A 17,398-nucleotide genomic window follows, 5' to 3' on the forward strand; every position below is an offset into this window, starting at 1 on the left:
CATTAACGCACAGATTTCGGAGAAGACCCCTATCATAACTAGGCAAAGATTGTTTCCACACGCTGCACGAAAATTTGCCCATGTGAGTTGAAACAAGAGGCTTTTATTTATGGGTATGTATATGACAGGGTTAATTTTATAGCCGGATTCGATACGTTCTTGAGGCTCTTGTACTCAGGACAAGTGTTGTTGAAGTATTCTCTGGTCATTATTTCTCTCACTGCGCGAACTCGTTGAAAGCGTCCCTGGTGGGTCTTGCTCTTGTCACAGACGTTTGGGAAGCTGCACTGAAGATCACGAACAACCCAGCCCCCCTGGAAGTCGTATTCGCTCTTCGCTCGGCAGATCTGCAAAATAAAGTTATCCACAAAAATTACGCTTTTAATTGCGCGTAAATTCAAAGGGAGCTATTGAAACGATTTAGCCAAACTATTGCAACGGCGTGGTTGGTGGTGTGTATTGCCTTTGTTCAGGGTGTCTCTTAGTCTTATTCAATCCGTAGAGCGTTAAGCCCTTTGGGCATCAGGGCAGTATTTAAATCGATGTGTACTCTGGCGAAAGTGTTCACGAAACCGAAGGACCGCACGCCGGCTAATGAACAGAATGGTGTAGTGTATCAGTTGCCAGGATTGTAAGGCGAGCTACATTGGTGAAACAGGTCAGACGTCGAGCGACACGAATAAAAGAACACAAGCGCTATGTGGCCAGGGCTACGCATGACACGAAGACAAAAACAGAATTGGTCGATCATTGTTGCTCGAAAGGTCACGACTTTGATTTCGATAACGTGATACCCTTAGCTTGCGAGCAACGTTGGGGCGTAGAAGATTGTTAGAATCTTGGTGTATCAGGCGTGATTCAACAACTGTTAAAGTAAAGTAACGGCATTGCCAAGCGTCTGCACACTGAAAACAGAACTTGGCTGCGTAAAGCTCTGCGCGTCAACCATTCAGCTCAATGATTTCGTTATACTTTCAGTATCGTTTCTCATCTGAGGACAGGGCTAGGCGTTCGCCTTTTTTTGGAGATTTACGCATATCCAAGAGTCTACAAAAAGAACCACGCCTCCGTTCTTCGATAAATCGGGTATGCCACGATATCCGAAGGAATCCACAGAACTAAGTTCCAACTTACAAAACTGAAAGCTTATACCTGCGATGTCTGGGAGTGACCGTATTTCAAAGTAGGTTCGCATTGTGCAACGTGTCACCATAGCGTGCTTCCCATGTCCGTCGAGGTCGTTAAAATAACGTGTCAATTTTAGCCGCGTAGGCTTAAAGGAAGATGCGCAGTAGCAACACAAAGCAAAGAGACGTTGGTTAGCGATTGGCAGGTCCGACCTATACAGTGTCCAAGCTTGTTGAATACGATTCCCCTAGGGATTTTCTCAGCACCCCTTACACTCCTCTAACACTTCCCAAAAATCTTGCAACATCCCCAACATGAAAGGCTAAAAAAAGTCAGAAAACCAGCAAATATGGGTGTCACGCCCCCCCCCCCCCCTTACGGGTCACCAACAGCACCGACCCCTCCGCCCTCCCCCTCACCCGGGACGAAAAGCCTGAAAAAATCTCTGGGTTCCCGCTGGTTTAGAAGCGGTGCCGTCATTAGACTACGCTGATTTCGGATTTTGAATGTGTCGTATTATGGCCCTGTGCAGTTTTGACTGTAGGGTGTCGGGATGTCCCCAACAAATTAGGAAAAAAGAGCGGTATCATTCCGAGTGACGATTGGTTGCGAGCGTGTTATGCGGTGAACTTTTTAACATATCTACTTTAAAAACACAACTTTTCCACGTTACATACTGCACACAGAGACACATGAAAAATTCACTGTTTTTATATTTTTAACCTCAAGAAACGGCATTCTTTCCTTCTTTCTGCATAGGAGACCCGACGGTTCCGAAGAGTAACGAGTAATTTGATTTACGATTTACAGTAAGTACCAACAATATGGGAGCCCCTTTCTGATACTCACGTTATGAAGGGAAACTGAAATAATCAGGTGAGAAATGAAAACCGTACAGAATGGATATCAGTTGGAAAAAATTGTTTTTGTCCTTACATATGCGGCACAAGAAGCAGAAAAAAATTCACATTATAGAGTCCGGCAAAGTAAAAATCGAGTATTACTCTCCGTCATTTCCATTTGCTCGCTACTTTATACCTCCAATGTCATATTCAGCGCGCATTAAATACGACAGAATTGATATAACGACCACGAAGACCTCGTCTCCTGCTACTGCGATTGCGCCTATAGAGACGTCATTTTTCGCCACGGTCTTAGATACCTCGGCGGCAGTGTTCTTTCGTAAAGTTCATTCTCACGTGTTGCAAATATTTTGAGGATATGCACTACATTTAATAAAGAGCGCTTCACCACATTACAGGCTCGGGGCGAAGCAGCATTCAGAATGACATCTCTGCGTACCTAGATTTGCTGTGGAAGGAGAACACCTCGTACATAAGCGAAGCGCTGCGGAACATACGTACGTAAAGCACTTTCAGCGTCCAGTGAATCACTGCTGTGAATGCTGGCTATCCCAAAGCGTGCTATGTGGTGAAGTTCTCTTTCTAAATTGCTACTAAGGTGCTCTCTAAGGTGCTATATAAAAGATACTTCCCTTCATACGCCAGAAAGATCGTTCCGAACATAAACTCAACATGTCGTATTCTCTTCGGCAAGGCACTGGCCAAGAATGCAGTGTGTGTTCACAGCGTCACTGTGAGACAAAGGGAAAGAACAGTGTATCCATACCTTAACTTCAAGAGACGAACTTGTGTCGTACACAGCGACTCCAAAAGTACCATTCAAGCGCACAAAGAACATCTCATGAACTTGTCGCTCACTTCGGGCGAAACCCATCGAGTTGGTGGTATTTGCAAATTGGCAGATCTGGAACAGGACGGGATAATTATTTCTGTCTTTTTGGAAATTGGCTATATAAGCAATTGTACCAGAAAGATAGCATAAAAAGAAGACCTACTAAAGACGCAATGTCGATAGTGCATCTATAAACATTGTTACAATTTGATCGTGCCATCCCAGCCAAGGACAGCTGTTTCGGTCTACTTGGACCTCGTCAGCTTGGCGCAGGGAAATGACACGATCTTGGATCGGCGCAACAGTGCGTCTCGGCGAGACGTCAATGTTCCACGGTGACAGCGTCACCTGTGGAGGCCGCAGTGCAAGCCAGCAAGTACATATACAAAGGAGAAATAGCCGAAGCTCTGTAGCTGCACGTTGAGCACATGTTTACAATTTGATCGTGCCCATTGTTATATTGTTATTGTTATATATATATATCTCTTATATATTAATTAGTCACGTATAATTTACAAAACTATGGATGCCCTTCTCTTCTCCACCCAGGACAACGTTCATTCCGTTACGCGCATTGGTTATGTTCATCCCCTAAATCATAACAGTGAAACACCCGAACAGTGAAAAGAAATAAAGCTTTCCGTTACCGTTATTGATAAAGATTCCTTATATGAAAAATTTCCTTCGGAACACTTTTGAAGTACTGGAAAACGGGCGCATACTTTGGTGTTTGTTCGGAAAAAATTGCGAAAGAAAGGAAATTTTTAAAAGTTGATTACACTATCGAAGAATACACGTAACATGAAAAACGGTTAGGAGCAACTAAGATTTATTTGAACAAGAACTTCCGTGCAAGAGACTGCACTTAAGAGGGGATACGAGTGCGGCGGCATCTCCGATTCACGATTTTTTCGCTCGTAGATGGCGCCACACGAACATACGGGTCTCAGCCTGGAGGAAGCTGTAACCGTTACCCTTAGTACAAATAACTCACTCCTCCGCAGAATTGTGTAGTTCCAAAAACACGTGTGACCTCCTTGACTATTGAGATGCAGGGATCTCACGTCATGTTTGAGTTGCCAAGGTCAACTCAGCTACAAAGAAAGAAGGAGGTCCCGACGAAAGCCAATTCTTCCCTTTTGTCCCTTTGTGGACTGCATCTGGTGACTTCTTGATGTTATGCTGCTCTTAGCTTGTCTGACTTTCTGGAGGCAGCGCGGAGTCCAAATGTTATATTTCGTTGGCCCTCGCTTATTTATATTCACCTGCTGATTTTTCTTTGGCGCCGAGTTCTCACACTAGAACATTTTGCGGACGCATTTTGTATTTAACTGACTATTCTGATTTAGTGTATTTACCTTGCGTCTGTGTGCAAGTGAATCTAAATTTATTTGTCGCTACAAACATTAACCGAATAAGTCCTCCGAAACCTAGACAAGATAAGCCGTGCAGCAGACCTTTGCATTTTGTCTTCTTTATTATCTTTTTTATTTCTCGGACAGCGTGGATGTGCAGAGATCCAAGACTGCAGATGCATACTCTAAATAAGGGGAACTAATGTTTTGATTGTCGATGGGTAGAAATCCAGCGAACCGTTAGAGATGTAGGAAGGGAGTTGCCTCAGGACAGAAGCCGCCGATATTTCGAACAGAGACTGTTGAAGAAGAACAGTCTCAGAAGAACAGAAGAACAGTCTCTGTTCGAAATATCGGCGGCTTCTGTCCTGAGGCAACTCCCTTCCTAATGTTTTGATTGATTGATTTGTACGAGAAAAAAATGGAGATGTTAGTCCCGAGCCACTCGGAACTAGTGCTTTATATACTGTTAATTTAATATGTTTTGTTGTACCATGGCGAAATTTACTTCTTATAGTTTCCACAGACGAGCGGCTTTCGCACACATATGGATATCCCATTTCAGAACTTTCCCTTTAAATTTGCCGCCAGCAATGAGAAGGGTGCCCAGAAGAAGCACAGACTGTCGGCTGCTCCCAACGTCAGGCCATATTCTTCAATATGTGTAATTCGTCGGATTGTACCCACTTTTCTGTTCAGCTGTGTTATTCGTAAATGACAAAGGTCTTAAAATAACCAGTGGCCTCCCCTCTTCGGCTGAACAAAGCAAACAAATAAATAAAAATGCAGAGGACACTGATTGCCTGCACCGTATGCTCGAATCAAAACTTGCGGAAAAACAGGTGCGTACGACGCACTCCACGGAGCTTTGAACTCCTTTCAAAACAAACGCCTTTCCAACAAACGGCGTCGATCAAACGGCATTCGACCAAACGATTTTCGATGAAATGGGCGGACACCCAGTTTTAGTTTATTGACTTTGCGCCTATGTGCAGGTGAACCTAAATTTGGTCCTTACATCATACATGTATCCTTCGAAATCGAAACCTAGACAAGGTATCAGAAGGTCGAAACTTAAAAGGCCAAAAAATTAAAACATCGAACGATCAGAAGGCTGAAAATTCAGAAAACCGAACTATCAGCAGGCCGGAAAGCCAGAAAACCGAATTACCGTAAGGTCGAAAAGTAAGGAAGCCAAGAACGGAAATTGTTATTCCAACTGCGATAAAAAATGAGCTCTACAAAGTAAGTAGGATAGAATTGTTGAGAATTAATACAGGGAATAAATCGTTTCATCAAACTTCCCTTTAGATAACGTACTTTCGATCACTTAGGCAGAAAACAAAAAGTAAAAGTAGAGATGACTGTGTTATTGCAAGTGTTTATTGTACACGACGACAATCACGTTCGGGTTGCCAAATATATAGAGCGACATCATCTCCTCTAAAATTCATTGAGTGGGTAGTACAAGTCATTCACTGGCAATCACCCACCAGACACTTTCTTTTCGTAAACATGTCCCCAAGAGTCTAGGCAGCTAAGACGCTCAGACTTGCAAATGCAGGTTGCAGTATACATCAGAGCAAATAGTGTTCCGTGAATTTTGGGAGCAAGCCTTTTTTTTTTTTTTTAGAACTTGCCATTTTTTGAGTCAATATACCCAATAAGCACCCTTCTTTTGGGTGTAATATGTGACACCCCTGTTACACCCATCATTGGACCCCGAGCCCGAGAACTCGGAAGACTGAACTATCGAAAGCCAGAGGCCACCAAGAAAGGAAAAATATATATTCGAAAAGTTACATCTGCTACATCAGGTAGATCCACAACGCTGTTCTCAGGACAGGTATTGGGAATTAATGTGCTAAATGCTTTTTATGCATTTAAAATAACTTTGTATGACCTTGTCCAGCGCAAGCCACTTTTTGGCAGCATCCCTCGTGTACTGGGGTTGATCTTACAGCTGTGGATAGAGAAAGAGCTTCTTTTGAAAAAGTTCAGTTAAAAAGTGAATTTCTACGTGGAGTCTTTTTCAACGTTTTATGCATAAATTATTTATTTCGCAGACATCCTCTTGGAATTCCTTATTTTTCGGCCTTTCCATAATCCAGTCTTTGGCTGTTTGATATTACCTCATTAAAAAAAGGAAAAAAAAAACTGTCTTCCAATTTCAACACATCGGGAGAGCGAATGATAACTCTCACTGTGCCTCACCTCCCCTAACCCTACCGTTCTTTTCACGTGCATGCGATGCGAGACGAATATTGTGTGGCTGTGTAGCAAAGCTTTCCTGGTCTATGCCGCCTATTCTCCCTATTCTCACTCAAGGCCTTCCCATTATTTTGCGACGACCTACTCAACGTGGATCTCTTCAGACAGGTTTCACGACCTCAATTTCGCGCTTCCACTGCCGGGGAAACCCCTTCTGGGATAGGGTGCCAGAACAGTGACTGCATTCCGCGGAACGATGTGAAGTTATCTTCTGACCAGCAATGTGGCGCTACTGTACGATGGCAAGACGGGGCAGTTCACGGAGCCGTACATACCTTAAGTTTTTTCAATATTGTGAACAACTGGAGGCATGGACAGACATGACATGAACACGTAAATATTCAAGAAAGAATTCCGCGTAAATGCTACTGATTACATTTCACATATGTGCTACAGTAAACGAGCTACGAACTTCCAAAAGCGAGAGACCGAACTTATAAGTTTTTTGCAGCTTTCGTAAGGTTTTTAAAAACTTCTGCAAAAAAAATTGCAAATGTCTCCAATGCGAATTTTTTGAAATTCTAAAATCTATCGAACAAGGCCATTTTGGTCCAAATCGGTTCAGTATTAGCTGCAAAAGATCGCATTGTTTCGCCCATAGAGAATACATGGGGCCGCCGGAGGTCGTATCCCCTCTTAACCTGAAGAAGTGCATTCTCTTGCACGAAAGTTCTTGTTCAAATAAATCTTAGTTGCTCCTAACCGTTTTTCATGTTACGTGTGTGATTCCCTCTTCGCGGGCTCCTTGACAGTGTTTCTCTCTTTTTTTTTTCCCCTTTTCGACGTATCGAAGAATACGAAGGGAGCATCATCCACCATGTCGGCTGGCGAAAACGTGGCGAAGAGGAGGGATGTTTTTAGTTCTAGCATATCGCTTTTGCCTTCCGATTTAATTAGCACGAGTATGTTCAACAATCACATGTCGAAAAGAAGTCATACGTGTAAACATTAAGTATATTTGTGCATTAATTACTTACCCAATTGGTGACGGGTCCGAACCTATATTTTCCACACGCACCGCCGCTTGTGGTTTTTAACTCGCGGTATTTCCTCGGTATGTTCCCGATGTCAGTAAAGATACCGCAGAGGGTGACGGCAAGCATCTCAACCTTCCCTGGAGGCAAGATTATCTCCTTCCGCAATCTCTGGGCGCCTTTCTGCGTGTGCGAAGGAGTTTCATGCAGAACAATGTTTCATGCTGAAATCCCAAGTGTTCAAGCTCATTTTAATGTGTCAATACAAAAGTAATTATTCCAAATGAAATTATATGCCACCGATCCATATAAGCTAGTATAATAGTAAATGCGAAAGGCCAACACAACATTCAAGATGAAAAATGGCACTTGTTAGGCACTTGAGGCTTTGTATGTATTTGTCCTTTCTATGTGTTCCAGTCTCAGAACATCAATTGTCTCATGTACCACATTGAAGCTTCGCAACCCCCGCTTGTACATTTGTCTTTAAGAAAACAGTCCTGGGACATCCAGTCTCTGACCTGAAATCCGATCATGCGAATCGAGGCACCAGTGCATGGTATCCTAACATGGACATAAAGCCACATATTAGGGAGTTTCTTTTTCTTTTGGTTGTGCGCTATTACTGCTCCCAACACCATAACAAATTTGCTACATGAATGTAGCACGTTGCTAACCAGAGCCCTAATTCAACCCTGCGAATGCAGTGAAACTATGTGCGGGTGAACGGAATGTATCCTAAGCATTATCACGAAGCCTACTAATTTCTTTCTTTCGTATATGAGCTACAGGAGGAAAGAGAGCCTGTGACGAAACTATATCGAGTGACGGTACTTTTGGTAATACTATTGAGAGGTTTGGTAGACAAAGGCAATACCTCCAGGCAACTCTAGTGACACATTAAAGGGGCCGTAAACAGGTACACAACGTGCGCACTTGTTTGTGTTATATTATTGCAACTTAGGCAGTGAAAACTCCTTGCAATTCCTAACGCTCAAAACCAAAAGGCACATGCATACGGATGAAATATTCACTGCACTCTCTCGCATTTTAGCTCCACCCCGCGCTCCAGCTTTACGTAATTTTGACGTAGCGCTTTCCTCACCAATTTCGATCGAGTGTTCCACGTATGATTTTATTTCAAATGCGGAATTGGACTAGATGAACGTGGATCCTCTTCTATTCAAAATCCAAACAGCTCAAACTGAAAAAGAAATGAGTTTAATTTAGGTACCACACGCGCACTAAGTTTTTCTCGGCATTTCTACCCTCGTTCGGCAGTAGCACGCAGCACACCGCGAGCAGTTCCGGAATCAGTAGGTGCGCGATGGGACATCTTCGTCATCTTCGAATGGTTCCGACAACTGGGCTGCCGTACTTTGGTTTGAGCTACGCGGCATCGCGTCACCAGCCCGCGTGGCACAGTGGATAGCGTGCTGGCCATGTCACGTCGTGACTGGGAGGAACCCTGGTTCGAATCGCGTCATGTGATAGCAGCCCAACTGTTGACGTTTGCGCCAGCCGGAGATGTTGAAGAATGGAATTTCGGAACCACGGAACGCAAAATGTAGTTTCACAGAAACAGAGCGCTCGACCCACAGCTGATAATGAAGTATGTTTATTGGCTGGTAATTTGAAACGTCATGTGCGCAGCTCGGCACTGCGATTGGACGGCAAAACGCTACATTCCGCTACAAACGCTATACCACGTGACGTATGCGTGGTGGAGAGAGGCTCGGTGGTTATTCATCTTTGAAAGCAGTTATATGGGTCACTAAGCTGGCACGAGCTGAACGAAATGTATATTTGGGTATAATGATCTGCGTTCTTTCATGGGGTATCATTATTTATGAAATGTTTGGTGGCCTGTTTACGGCCCCTTTAATCACCCAACGAAAAATGGCACATTGCGTTTACCGCACGTACAATTTAATCTTCTCACTGCATGTCGAATAAAACGAAGAAACCACCATGTCACCTGCTAGCAGGCAATGAAGCTTCTGCAGTGACGTCACATTTGGGGACGTGGCACAGGAAGATGTATTGCCGCACAGGAGTCACAGTAGGAGGGCATATCGTATATGCGTGCAATTACGAGAGGGAATTGTAAAAACACACGCTGCTGCCTCATTCGGCTCGCGTTAAGACGTCTGTGACCATCCCTATGTTTTCCCATGTCACATGACTCCAAGGTGCTCAAAGGCTGCGCGTGACGTCATGTGCAAGTGTCTCATTCGTGTCAACACACGGAAAATCTCTTTTCACGTTGAGTAAAAGCGGTTCCTCGGTCTGCGACAAATTACCTATTACGGAATTTCATCGCGGGATGTTTCTCCAACGCAGTTCTGTGTCACTATAGTGAAATGCTTGGTCATTTATGCTATGGGTGTTATTTTGTATCTTAGCCGTGCGCCAGGACTTCACACGACGCGACTTTAATTATAACATTTCCATCTACAAGTGTTCACAGTTCCGGTATGACTGTCCTCGGTTGATGGATGGGCTTGCTGAATTGTGCATCGTGTAAAACTCCAAGTAACTTTGTTATTCTTCAGTCCTTTCTGTCTCCTGAGTGTACAAATGGCTCGCACTACTTCTTTTTCGGCATTTTCACACGCGACAGGCCTCCGCGTTCACCACGTGGTGGTCCAAAGTTTGTGCAAAACAGAAGACACGTGCTGGACAAGATGGCCGACAACGAGGTGAGCGCGCACATCGAACAGCGAATTGTCATAAAGTTTCTCGTGAATGAAGGCGTAAAGTCATCTGAAATTCACAGAAAACTTCAGGCTCAGTATGGCCACGATACACTTAGCCGCAGCAAAGCGTTTGAGTTGTGCAAACGGTTCCGAGACGGCCGTACGTCAGTGCAGGACGATCCCGGCCGGGACGGCTCAGAGCACAGTGTCAGAGTTCCTGAGAACATCCAACTTCTGGAGCGCCCGATTCTCAAGGACCGATGGATAAAATGTCTCGAACTGGCTCGAAAGACGGACCTTTCTGTGGGAACGTTGAACACTATCATTCATGAACACCTCCAGTTTCGGAAAACCGGGCCTCATCACCGAAGGAGGAGTCCTCCTACAGGATAATGCACGCCCGCATACCGCACATCTCACGACAGGCACCTTACAGGAACTTGTCTGGAAGTTGCTGCCACATCCCCCTTACAGTCCAGACCTCGCCCCCAGCCATTTCCATCTCTTCGGACCACTGAAGGCGTTCCTTGGGGGCTGCCACTTCGGCTGCGGTCAGGAATGCGGTCCGATCATGGCTGCTACGCGCCGGTAAGGATTTCTACGCTGCTGGCATCCAAGCCCTCGTGAAACGCTGGGACAAGTGCATTAGTGCAGCTGGAGATTACGTTGAAAAATAAAACTAATTTCTCGCCTCTAAGTTCATTTTACTTTTGCGAAAAAGGAAGAAGCCCCGGTTTGACTTGAACGCCCCTCGTAAATAAATACCTTCCCCCTTTTTCTTAGTTGTTATACCTTCGTTGTCTGCCTCTCGCTTTTTCTAGTACATATTTAATTGCGCGGTCTCCCGAACCCGTTTCTTGCACGGTATATAGACAGGGTTTTTCTTTTTTAGCTGCAACAAATTTTCATAAAAAGGGGGAATTGCCTTAGGATGCTTTTACTTTTGTCATTGAATTACTCGACGGGGCTGCTAGTAGGAAACCGTATTTTTCCTCAACTACGGGAGAAATTAACAGATGCATTTCAATCAACTTTTAGTTATTGATTTCAGGGAGCACATTAATATTGTTATTATTATTTTTTCTTCATTTTCTAAAAAACAGAAATGCGTGTGCCGTGTATAAATGCAGAAGCCTGACAAAGCACCCGGACCCATTTGGCAGTAGAGTGCAAGCTATTCATGAAATCCACAGATATAATGTACAAGCCTGCAACAAAACAGAAAGAAAAAACAGAAAACAGAAAAAAACAACAGAAACATTACCATTAACTTGATGGCATTAAGGCTAACAGCACATGGTTGTATAGTGATTTCTTAAAATTAGTAACAGAACTGGCAGTTTTAACAATGTGATCAAAGTTATCCAAGAAGGTTGGAATAAGAAATTTAGATGATTGCGCGCCATAATTTGTTCTAACTTTAATTGCGATATGAAGGTCCATGAGACTTTCCCTCTGTTGCGATTTTAAAGCCTGATCTCCAGATGATCCGCTCGAACCAGTGATGAAGTACAAAAGTAATCGCAGCGCGCGTTACAGACATAACTACTTCAGCCTTACCCACTGCTGCAAAACGCAAATGATCCACAAAAGAGCGACGCGGACGTCGATATCTCCGCTCTCACTTGACGTCACAGAAAAACGTCATACTCGATTCAGGCGAACCCTTATTCGCTCCGAGATCGAGCAGTGTCGGCGCGCTGCGGAGAAACGAGTACCATTGTGTGGACGTGTCGTCTGCTTTTACACGTTTATTCAGGATTTACTGCAGTAGGTGGAGCATTCGTGAACCAGACAGTATCGTACCAGTGATCTTCCGGTGAATATATACTGGAATTACAGAAAAGAACTATCAATTCCGAACATCGGCCCACGTGTTATCCACACTAGAAGGGTGACAGTTTCGCTCCCCATAGATCGATCTCGCAGCGAATAGCGGTGTGTTTCACGATCTTTGTTTTGTATGATACATAAGGGATATCGTGGTGGTTCCGTGCACTGCGCGAATCTCTTTTTATGTGTCACGCGTGCGCAGTGCCACCAACGCTATCCCCTACGTACGCAAAGTCGATAGCGTACGATGCACTAAAACTCACTATTTTCAGTACGTAGAGGTGTACCGTTGTACTTTTCGTGCGCAGACAGCAAGACCGCTGCGGTCGTTCTTTGGCAGAAAGTGAACGTCGTTAGAGGCACAATAAACGCATAAGCCACGAACGACGCAAGGGATAAGCCCTGTTCTTGTTATATAGGTGTCAAAGTAATGGCATGTGCCATTTATTTGATTTCTACCGTTTCTTTCTACTCTGCGAATGAAAGGTATCTTTCATTCGGAGAGTAGAAATAAACAGTTTATAAATAAACAGTTAAACTACTAAACCGGCCCCCATAAACAGTTTATACTGATGTTATTCACTGCGCATGTCATATGCATTATGATGCTACTGCCTTACTTACAAGTGAAGGCTGGTATCGGGCATTGGAAAATGCCCAGGGCGTAGGTCCGGTTATCATGCACTCGATGTCACCACGGTACGTCGTTTGGTACACCAGTATATCAAGCTTGGCTTGGCTGAGGAGTAAGAGCGCCACTTATACATGCCTATTTGAAATACACAAGTGAAGACGCACCTGAAGAGTTGTTGAACGTGACTAACCAATATATTGGTGGACGCAATTGATGCGTTCCTGAATGTCTTTATTCCTGCGAAGCTGTAGACGGGGTCAGGAAAGGTTCGTGACTTGAACGACACGATTTCCTGAAATTTGCGAAGCATCAAGAGGTAAGTAGCTAGTTAACCTCAACGCCAGCTTTATTCTCAGTGACCTCAGTAACCGAACTTTTAGCGTAACACCTTTATCTGTTAGGGTTTACAGGTACACTGCAATTCCTGTCCACTTTCCAAAGCGCGTCACACAAGAGACTTACCTATGCGCTTTTGTGATGCGACTTTGTGGTATTCACTGTCACGTAGTGTCATAAACTCGAAAGGTACCTTAAACATAACACCCAAAAGGGACCTTTCTCTTCCTAAACCAATAATGAAATAAATGTACAGGGTCTAATAGAAAACGTGTCATTGGATCACAATCTTATCCATAATAATTAAAAACACTACCTAGAATCATGCGGTGAAAGGCACTTGTTGTTACGGGGTTTTTGACAGTCTCCTCATGTGAATGTTATCTTACTTAACTTACGTACGACTTGTTAGGTCAATTTTTACGAACTGAATTAAGAAATTTGCCAAGTAAAGGTCGCCTTTTTTACCCCAACAATGTGAGCGCATGCCGAATTTACTCATGGTCATGACAAGTTACACGGATACTGAGAAGCTATCCCATAAAAAAAAAAAAAAAAGGAAAATAGCCAAACATCATGCTCTTCGAAGCGCCCAGCATATAGCGCTGGACGAGCTTTTGCACGCCGTTGTTGTTGGCCCTGTAGTAGAAATTAGGAGAAAGTAGCACAAATTGAAGATCTCCCTCTCTACCGTTAAAACGTTCGATGGGTTTGGCTGAAAACTCGAAGGAAAAAGGCGACGAGACAGTCAGTTCGAGAACAAAAATGCAACTAACTTTATTTACAGAGGAACCGGAAAAAAGCGGGAAAGCGTGAGGGGAGAAAAGACATTGCTCTGGGTCGACTCAGATTACAGTCGAGGACGAGCGTCGCGGTAGCGCTCACAGTTGAGTTCCTTGAAAGGGAGCGTCCACTCAACATGCATGGCCTTTTGGCCATCTGCACTTATTTTCTCAACAACCCGACGAGAAGATGTTGCTAAACTCAGCCCACACAGGGATCGTAGAAAGAGATAAGACAGGGATGACTTATCACATCCGGCTTCCACTGGAATCATGTTTTACTTATCCCAATTGCAAGAACTGTCACATATTCTACTATCCTTCTCTGGACCGCTTCCGGTCAAGAGATCCAACGAGTCAAGAGATCCATCGAGTCAGGAGATCCAACCGGTCACGTGATAGGCGAGTCAAAAGATCCAAAGCGTCAAGAGTTCCATCCCGGTCAAGAGATCCAACGGGTCAAGATATCCATCGAGTCAGAAGATCCATTATTAAGTTAGGAAGTAATATGGCCGGTAACAGTGAATACTTTCCGTTTTTTTCTCTCTTCTTACCACACACGCACAAAAAAAAAGTAAGCGAGAAAATACTGTGGTTGCGCTGTAGGTTACGGCGGCGAATCGAGTCCCCCTTTTGCCTTTGCACGTTTATGCCCATTGTCCCTAGTGCCGTAACACGCTGTGCCAGAACGGATGCTTGTTACCAAGAATATTGAGCTCTAGAGTTGGAGCCTCTGTTTGTATGTCCTCTTGTGTCTTCGTCCCTGTTTCGACTGCTCCTTGTTCTCCGAGAGAATATTGAGCTCAACTTACAAAGAATCGTAGGCCGCAGAGTTTAAAACTTATCCTTGTCGCATTCTTTTCATTGGCCCCCACCCTTGCCAGGTTATTCTATTCTTTTACTGACCGTGCGGGAAAATACTGTCAGACTGTGCTTTCCAATCAACATTGACCTGTCACGTTCATTGACCTCAACCCCAAAATGCAGGGAATACTGCTGGACTCAGAGCTCTCTTTGTACTTTTGTGTCCATTGGCGCAGCCGTCCCCACGTTATGCCAGAACTGAAGTTTGTTACCAATAATAATGGGCCCAGCCGTAAACTGCTTTGCCTTTGTCCGAAACACACACACAAACACACACACACAAAGATGTTCGGGCATATCAAGCTATCGTTCGTATCCTGAGAGAGTCCATGATCATACGGTTGCGCCATGTAGAACGCGTGTCCACAACAGCGACTTGGCTCTTCGACTACGAGCCTGCTGTGATACGAGAACTGTGTTTGAATAATCAACGTGTTTGAAACAGCAGCCGGCCCACCCAATGTGAGTGTACGTAGCCCACACTAACTATAGAAATAATCTCTAACACGAAGCGCTGAAAAAAAAAAAAAAGACAGCACTCCTATAAATCTTGTGTTACAAACAGGTCGATCTTACAATGCAACCACCTGTTTTTAACACAAATAACATAAGAGAGATGTCGGTTTTTCTTTGACTGCGCTATGTGTTACAAAATAAGTAACTAAGTCAATAAAAATCAGATGTTGATTTGCCACCTGCATTTGTATTCTACAGGGTGGGCCATTTATATGGATACAGGGGATGGATGGATGTGAGGGGGGAAACTTTTCAAGATAGGTGGTACCCCCCACGTAAAACGGGTTCCTTGTATTTCGATACGGGTAATTTCTGCTTAGCGATGTTAGAGTTAACGACGTAACACAAAGGGGTCAAAAGATCCAAGGCTGGCGAACCCTCAGACGAGTCAAGAGATCCAACCGGGTCAAGAGATCCAACGGGTCAAGAGATCCAACGGGTCAAGAGATCCTCCGAGTCAAGAGATCCATCGGTGGATCTCTTGAGTCGATGGATCTCTTGACCCGTTGGATCTCTTGACGTGGAATCTGCTGAGTTCAGCAACCACCTTTCGTGGGACTGCACGAAGGCGCTCAAAAAGTTCGCTATATGCTCTGGGTGCTCCGAGAAAGATAACGTTCCGCTATTTATTCCGATGGGATAGCTCCTCAATGTCCCTGTCATTTATCAGGAACTTGAGTAAATTCGGCACGCGCTTCACTTTGGTGACGTAAAAAAAGCGACCCTTATTTGGCAAAGTTTCTAGTTCTGTTCGTAATCATTAGCATAATAAAACTTGACACCAGGAGGTGGCAAAACATAGTAAGAACAATTGCCGTAGATGACGTGATTCTAGGAGACGTAGTATTTTAAATGATAATTCAAGGACACGTTTCCGGGGACACCCTGTATGTGGAAAGACTATCTGAATCCAAACAACTTTCCTGAAAGACGTTTCACTCTGGCAGACCCAGAGGCAGGGCCGGTGCTAGGGGTGTGCGGGGCCTGAGGCAAAGGCACATCGCGGGGCTAGTTTGTGCATACGATTTAATGCACGATTAAGTGCATACTTGATATTTTAAAAAAGTAATCCCTGGTTGAGGGCTTCATGCGCGGGGCATATGCAAGCGCGGCGCCCAATGCGGTCGCCTTGCTCCCGCCCCCCCCCCCACCTATCGCCGGCCCTGCCCACAGGGAGGAGAAAATTGGAGATCATCCCATTCGCTCATGTGACGTTGCATGACATTCACTATGGGCTAGTCATGTGGGAGCTACAAATTACAGCCAATACAAGACCGCTGCCTGCCTTTGCGTGGCCAGGCGATGGGTGGAAATGCCCTCAGAGCGTCACATTGTTGTCACATGATGTCGCGCATACGTCTCTGAGCTCGAGAATTTTGAATCGTATGGCTTCCAGTGCTCGCGATGCCGATGTTAAGCTATACCCTATAACTTCACGTGAAGGAATGCAGAACCTCGTTAAAGTGGGAAATGCACTACACATTCCAACAAAAGTATACGATCTGATCCATCATGAGAGAACTATGCCTTTAAAAGACGTGTAGAATACATCTTCCTGATGTTGTTCTGTCGTGGCTGCGGGGAGGAGGGGGATGGGAGTACAACAAATACCATGCACTCTTGCCCAAGGACAATAGTCGTACCTCAAATGTGCACATTTAAAACAGAACTTCACCGCATGACACGCGGAAGACCAACCGCTGCCTATAGTGTGATTATATCCTGACCTTCAGAAAGCGCGGGTCCTACGCCTTTTTGTGGCAGTTTTCGTGAGAGCTCCATGAGTGACTATTTCCCGTTTTCAAAACGTCAGGCAAAACAACAATGCCCTTCGGGGTGATGGTCGGCTAGCAGCGTGCTGTGCGGTGATGTTCTGCTTTGAGAGTGCAGCGCGCTAGAGAAGTCTTCGATCCGCACTTGCTCTCGTATTACCTCAACTTCTTCCAAGAGCGCGTAAAAGAATGAGGTTCGCGACACTTGGTGACGCAGTAGAGACGCTTTGCACAGCGAGACGTCAATGTGCTCCGCACAAGCAATGGCAGAGCATGCGCCACTCAGGTGGCATCCGTAGCAGATAGATTTTCGGTGTCAAATGACCGCTACGTCACGTAAGCAAATAGCTAGACAACCTAGGTGGCTTGAGAATCACGAACCTTCAGGACGTCTTTTCACACTGCGGAGTGATACGACAACGTTCACGGAAAATAGTCTCTATCGTAGCCTAGTAGTAGATACGTTATGAGCGCCGTGACGCGCGTCACGATGTTACGTGTAGAGAGGCTCATTGCATCTGGGATCACATAATCGAGGT

The 17,398-nt window shown here is 44.7% G+C and overlaps 1 protein-coding gene across 3 annotated transcripts in view; it reads right to left on the reverse strand.

Moving 5' to 3' along the window:
• Positions 1-83: 83 nt before the first annotated feature.
• Positions 84-17,398, reverse strand: part of LOC135388385 (uncharacterized) — a 34,022-nt gene continuing 16,707 nt past the window's right edge. For 2 of the 3 annotated variants that reach the window (XM_064617937.1, XM_064617938.1), the window contains 5 exons: positions 12,754-12,881; positions 12,580-12,694; positions 7,427-7,606; positions 2,758-2,895; positions 84-347 (listed from right to left, as the gene is read on the reverse strand). In XM_064617937.1, the coding sequence (XP_064474007.1) occupies positions 108-347; positions 2,758-2,895; positions 7,427-7,606; positions 12,580-12,694; positions 12,754-12,881 (801 nt within the window). In that variant the 3' untranslated portion in view covers positions 84-107. The remainder of the gene's footprint in view (positions 348-2,757; positions 2,896-7,426; positions 7,607-12,579; positions 12,695-12,753; positions 12,882-17,398) is intronic. The other variant, XM_064617939.1, reaches the window with a different exon arrangement.

Source organism: Ornithodoros turicata, chromosome 3, assembly GCF_037126465.1.
Source record: "Ornithodoros turicata isolate Travis chromosome 3, ASM3712646v1, whole genome shotgun sequence".
NCBI classification, from domain to species: Eukaryota; Metazoa; Arthropoda; class Arachnida; order Ixodida; family Argasidae; genus Ornithodoros; species Ornithodoros turicata.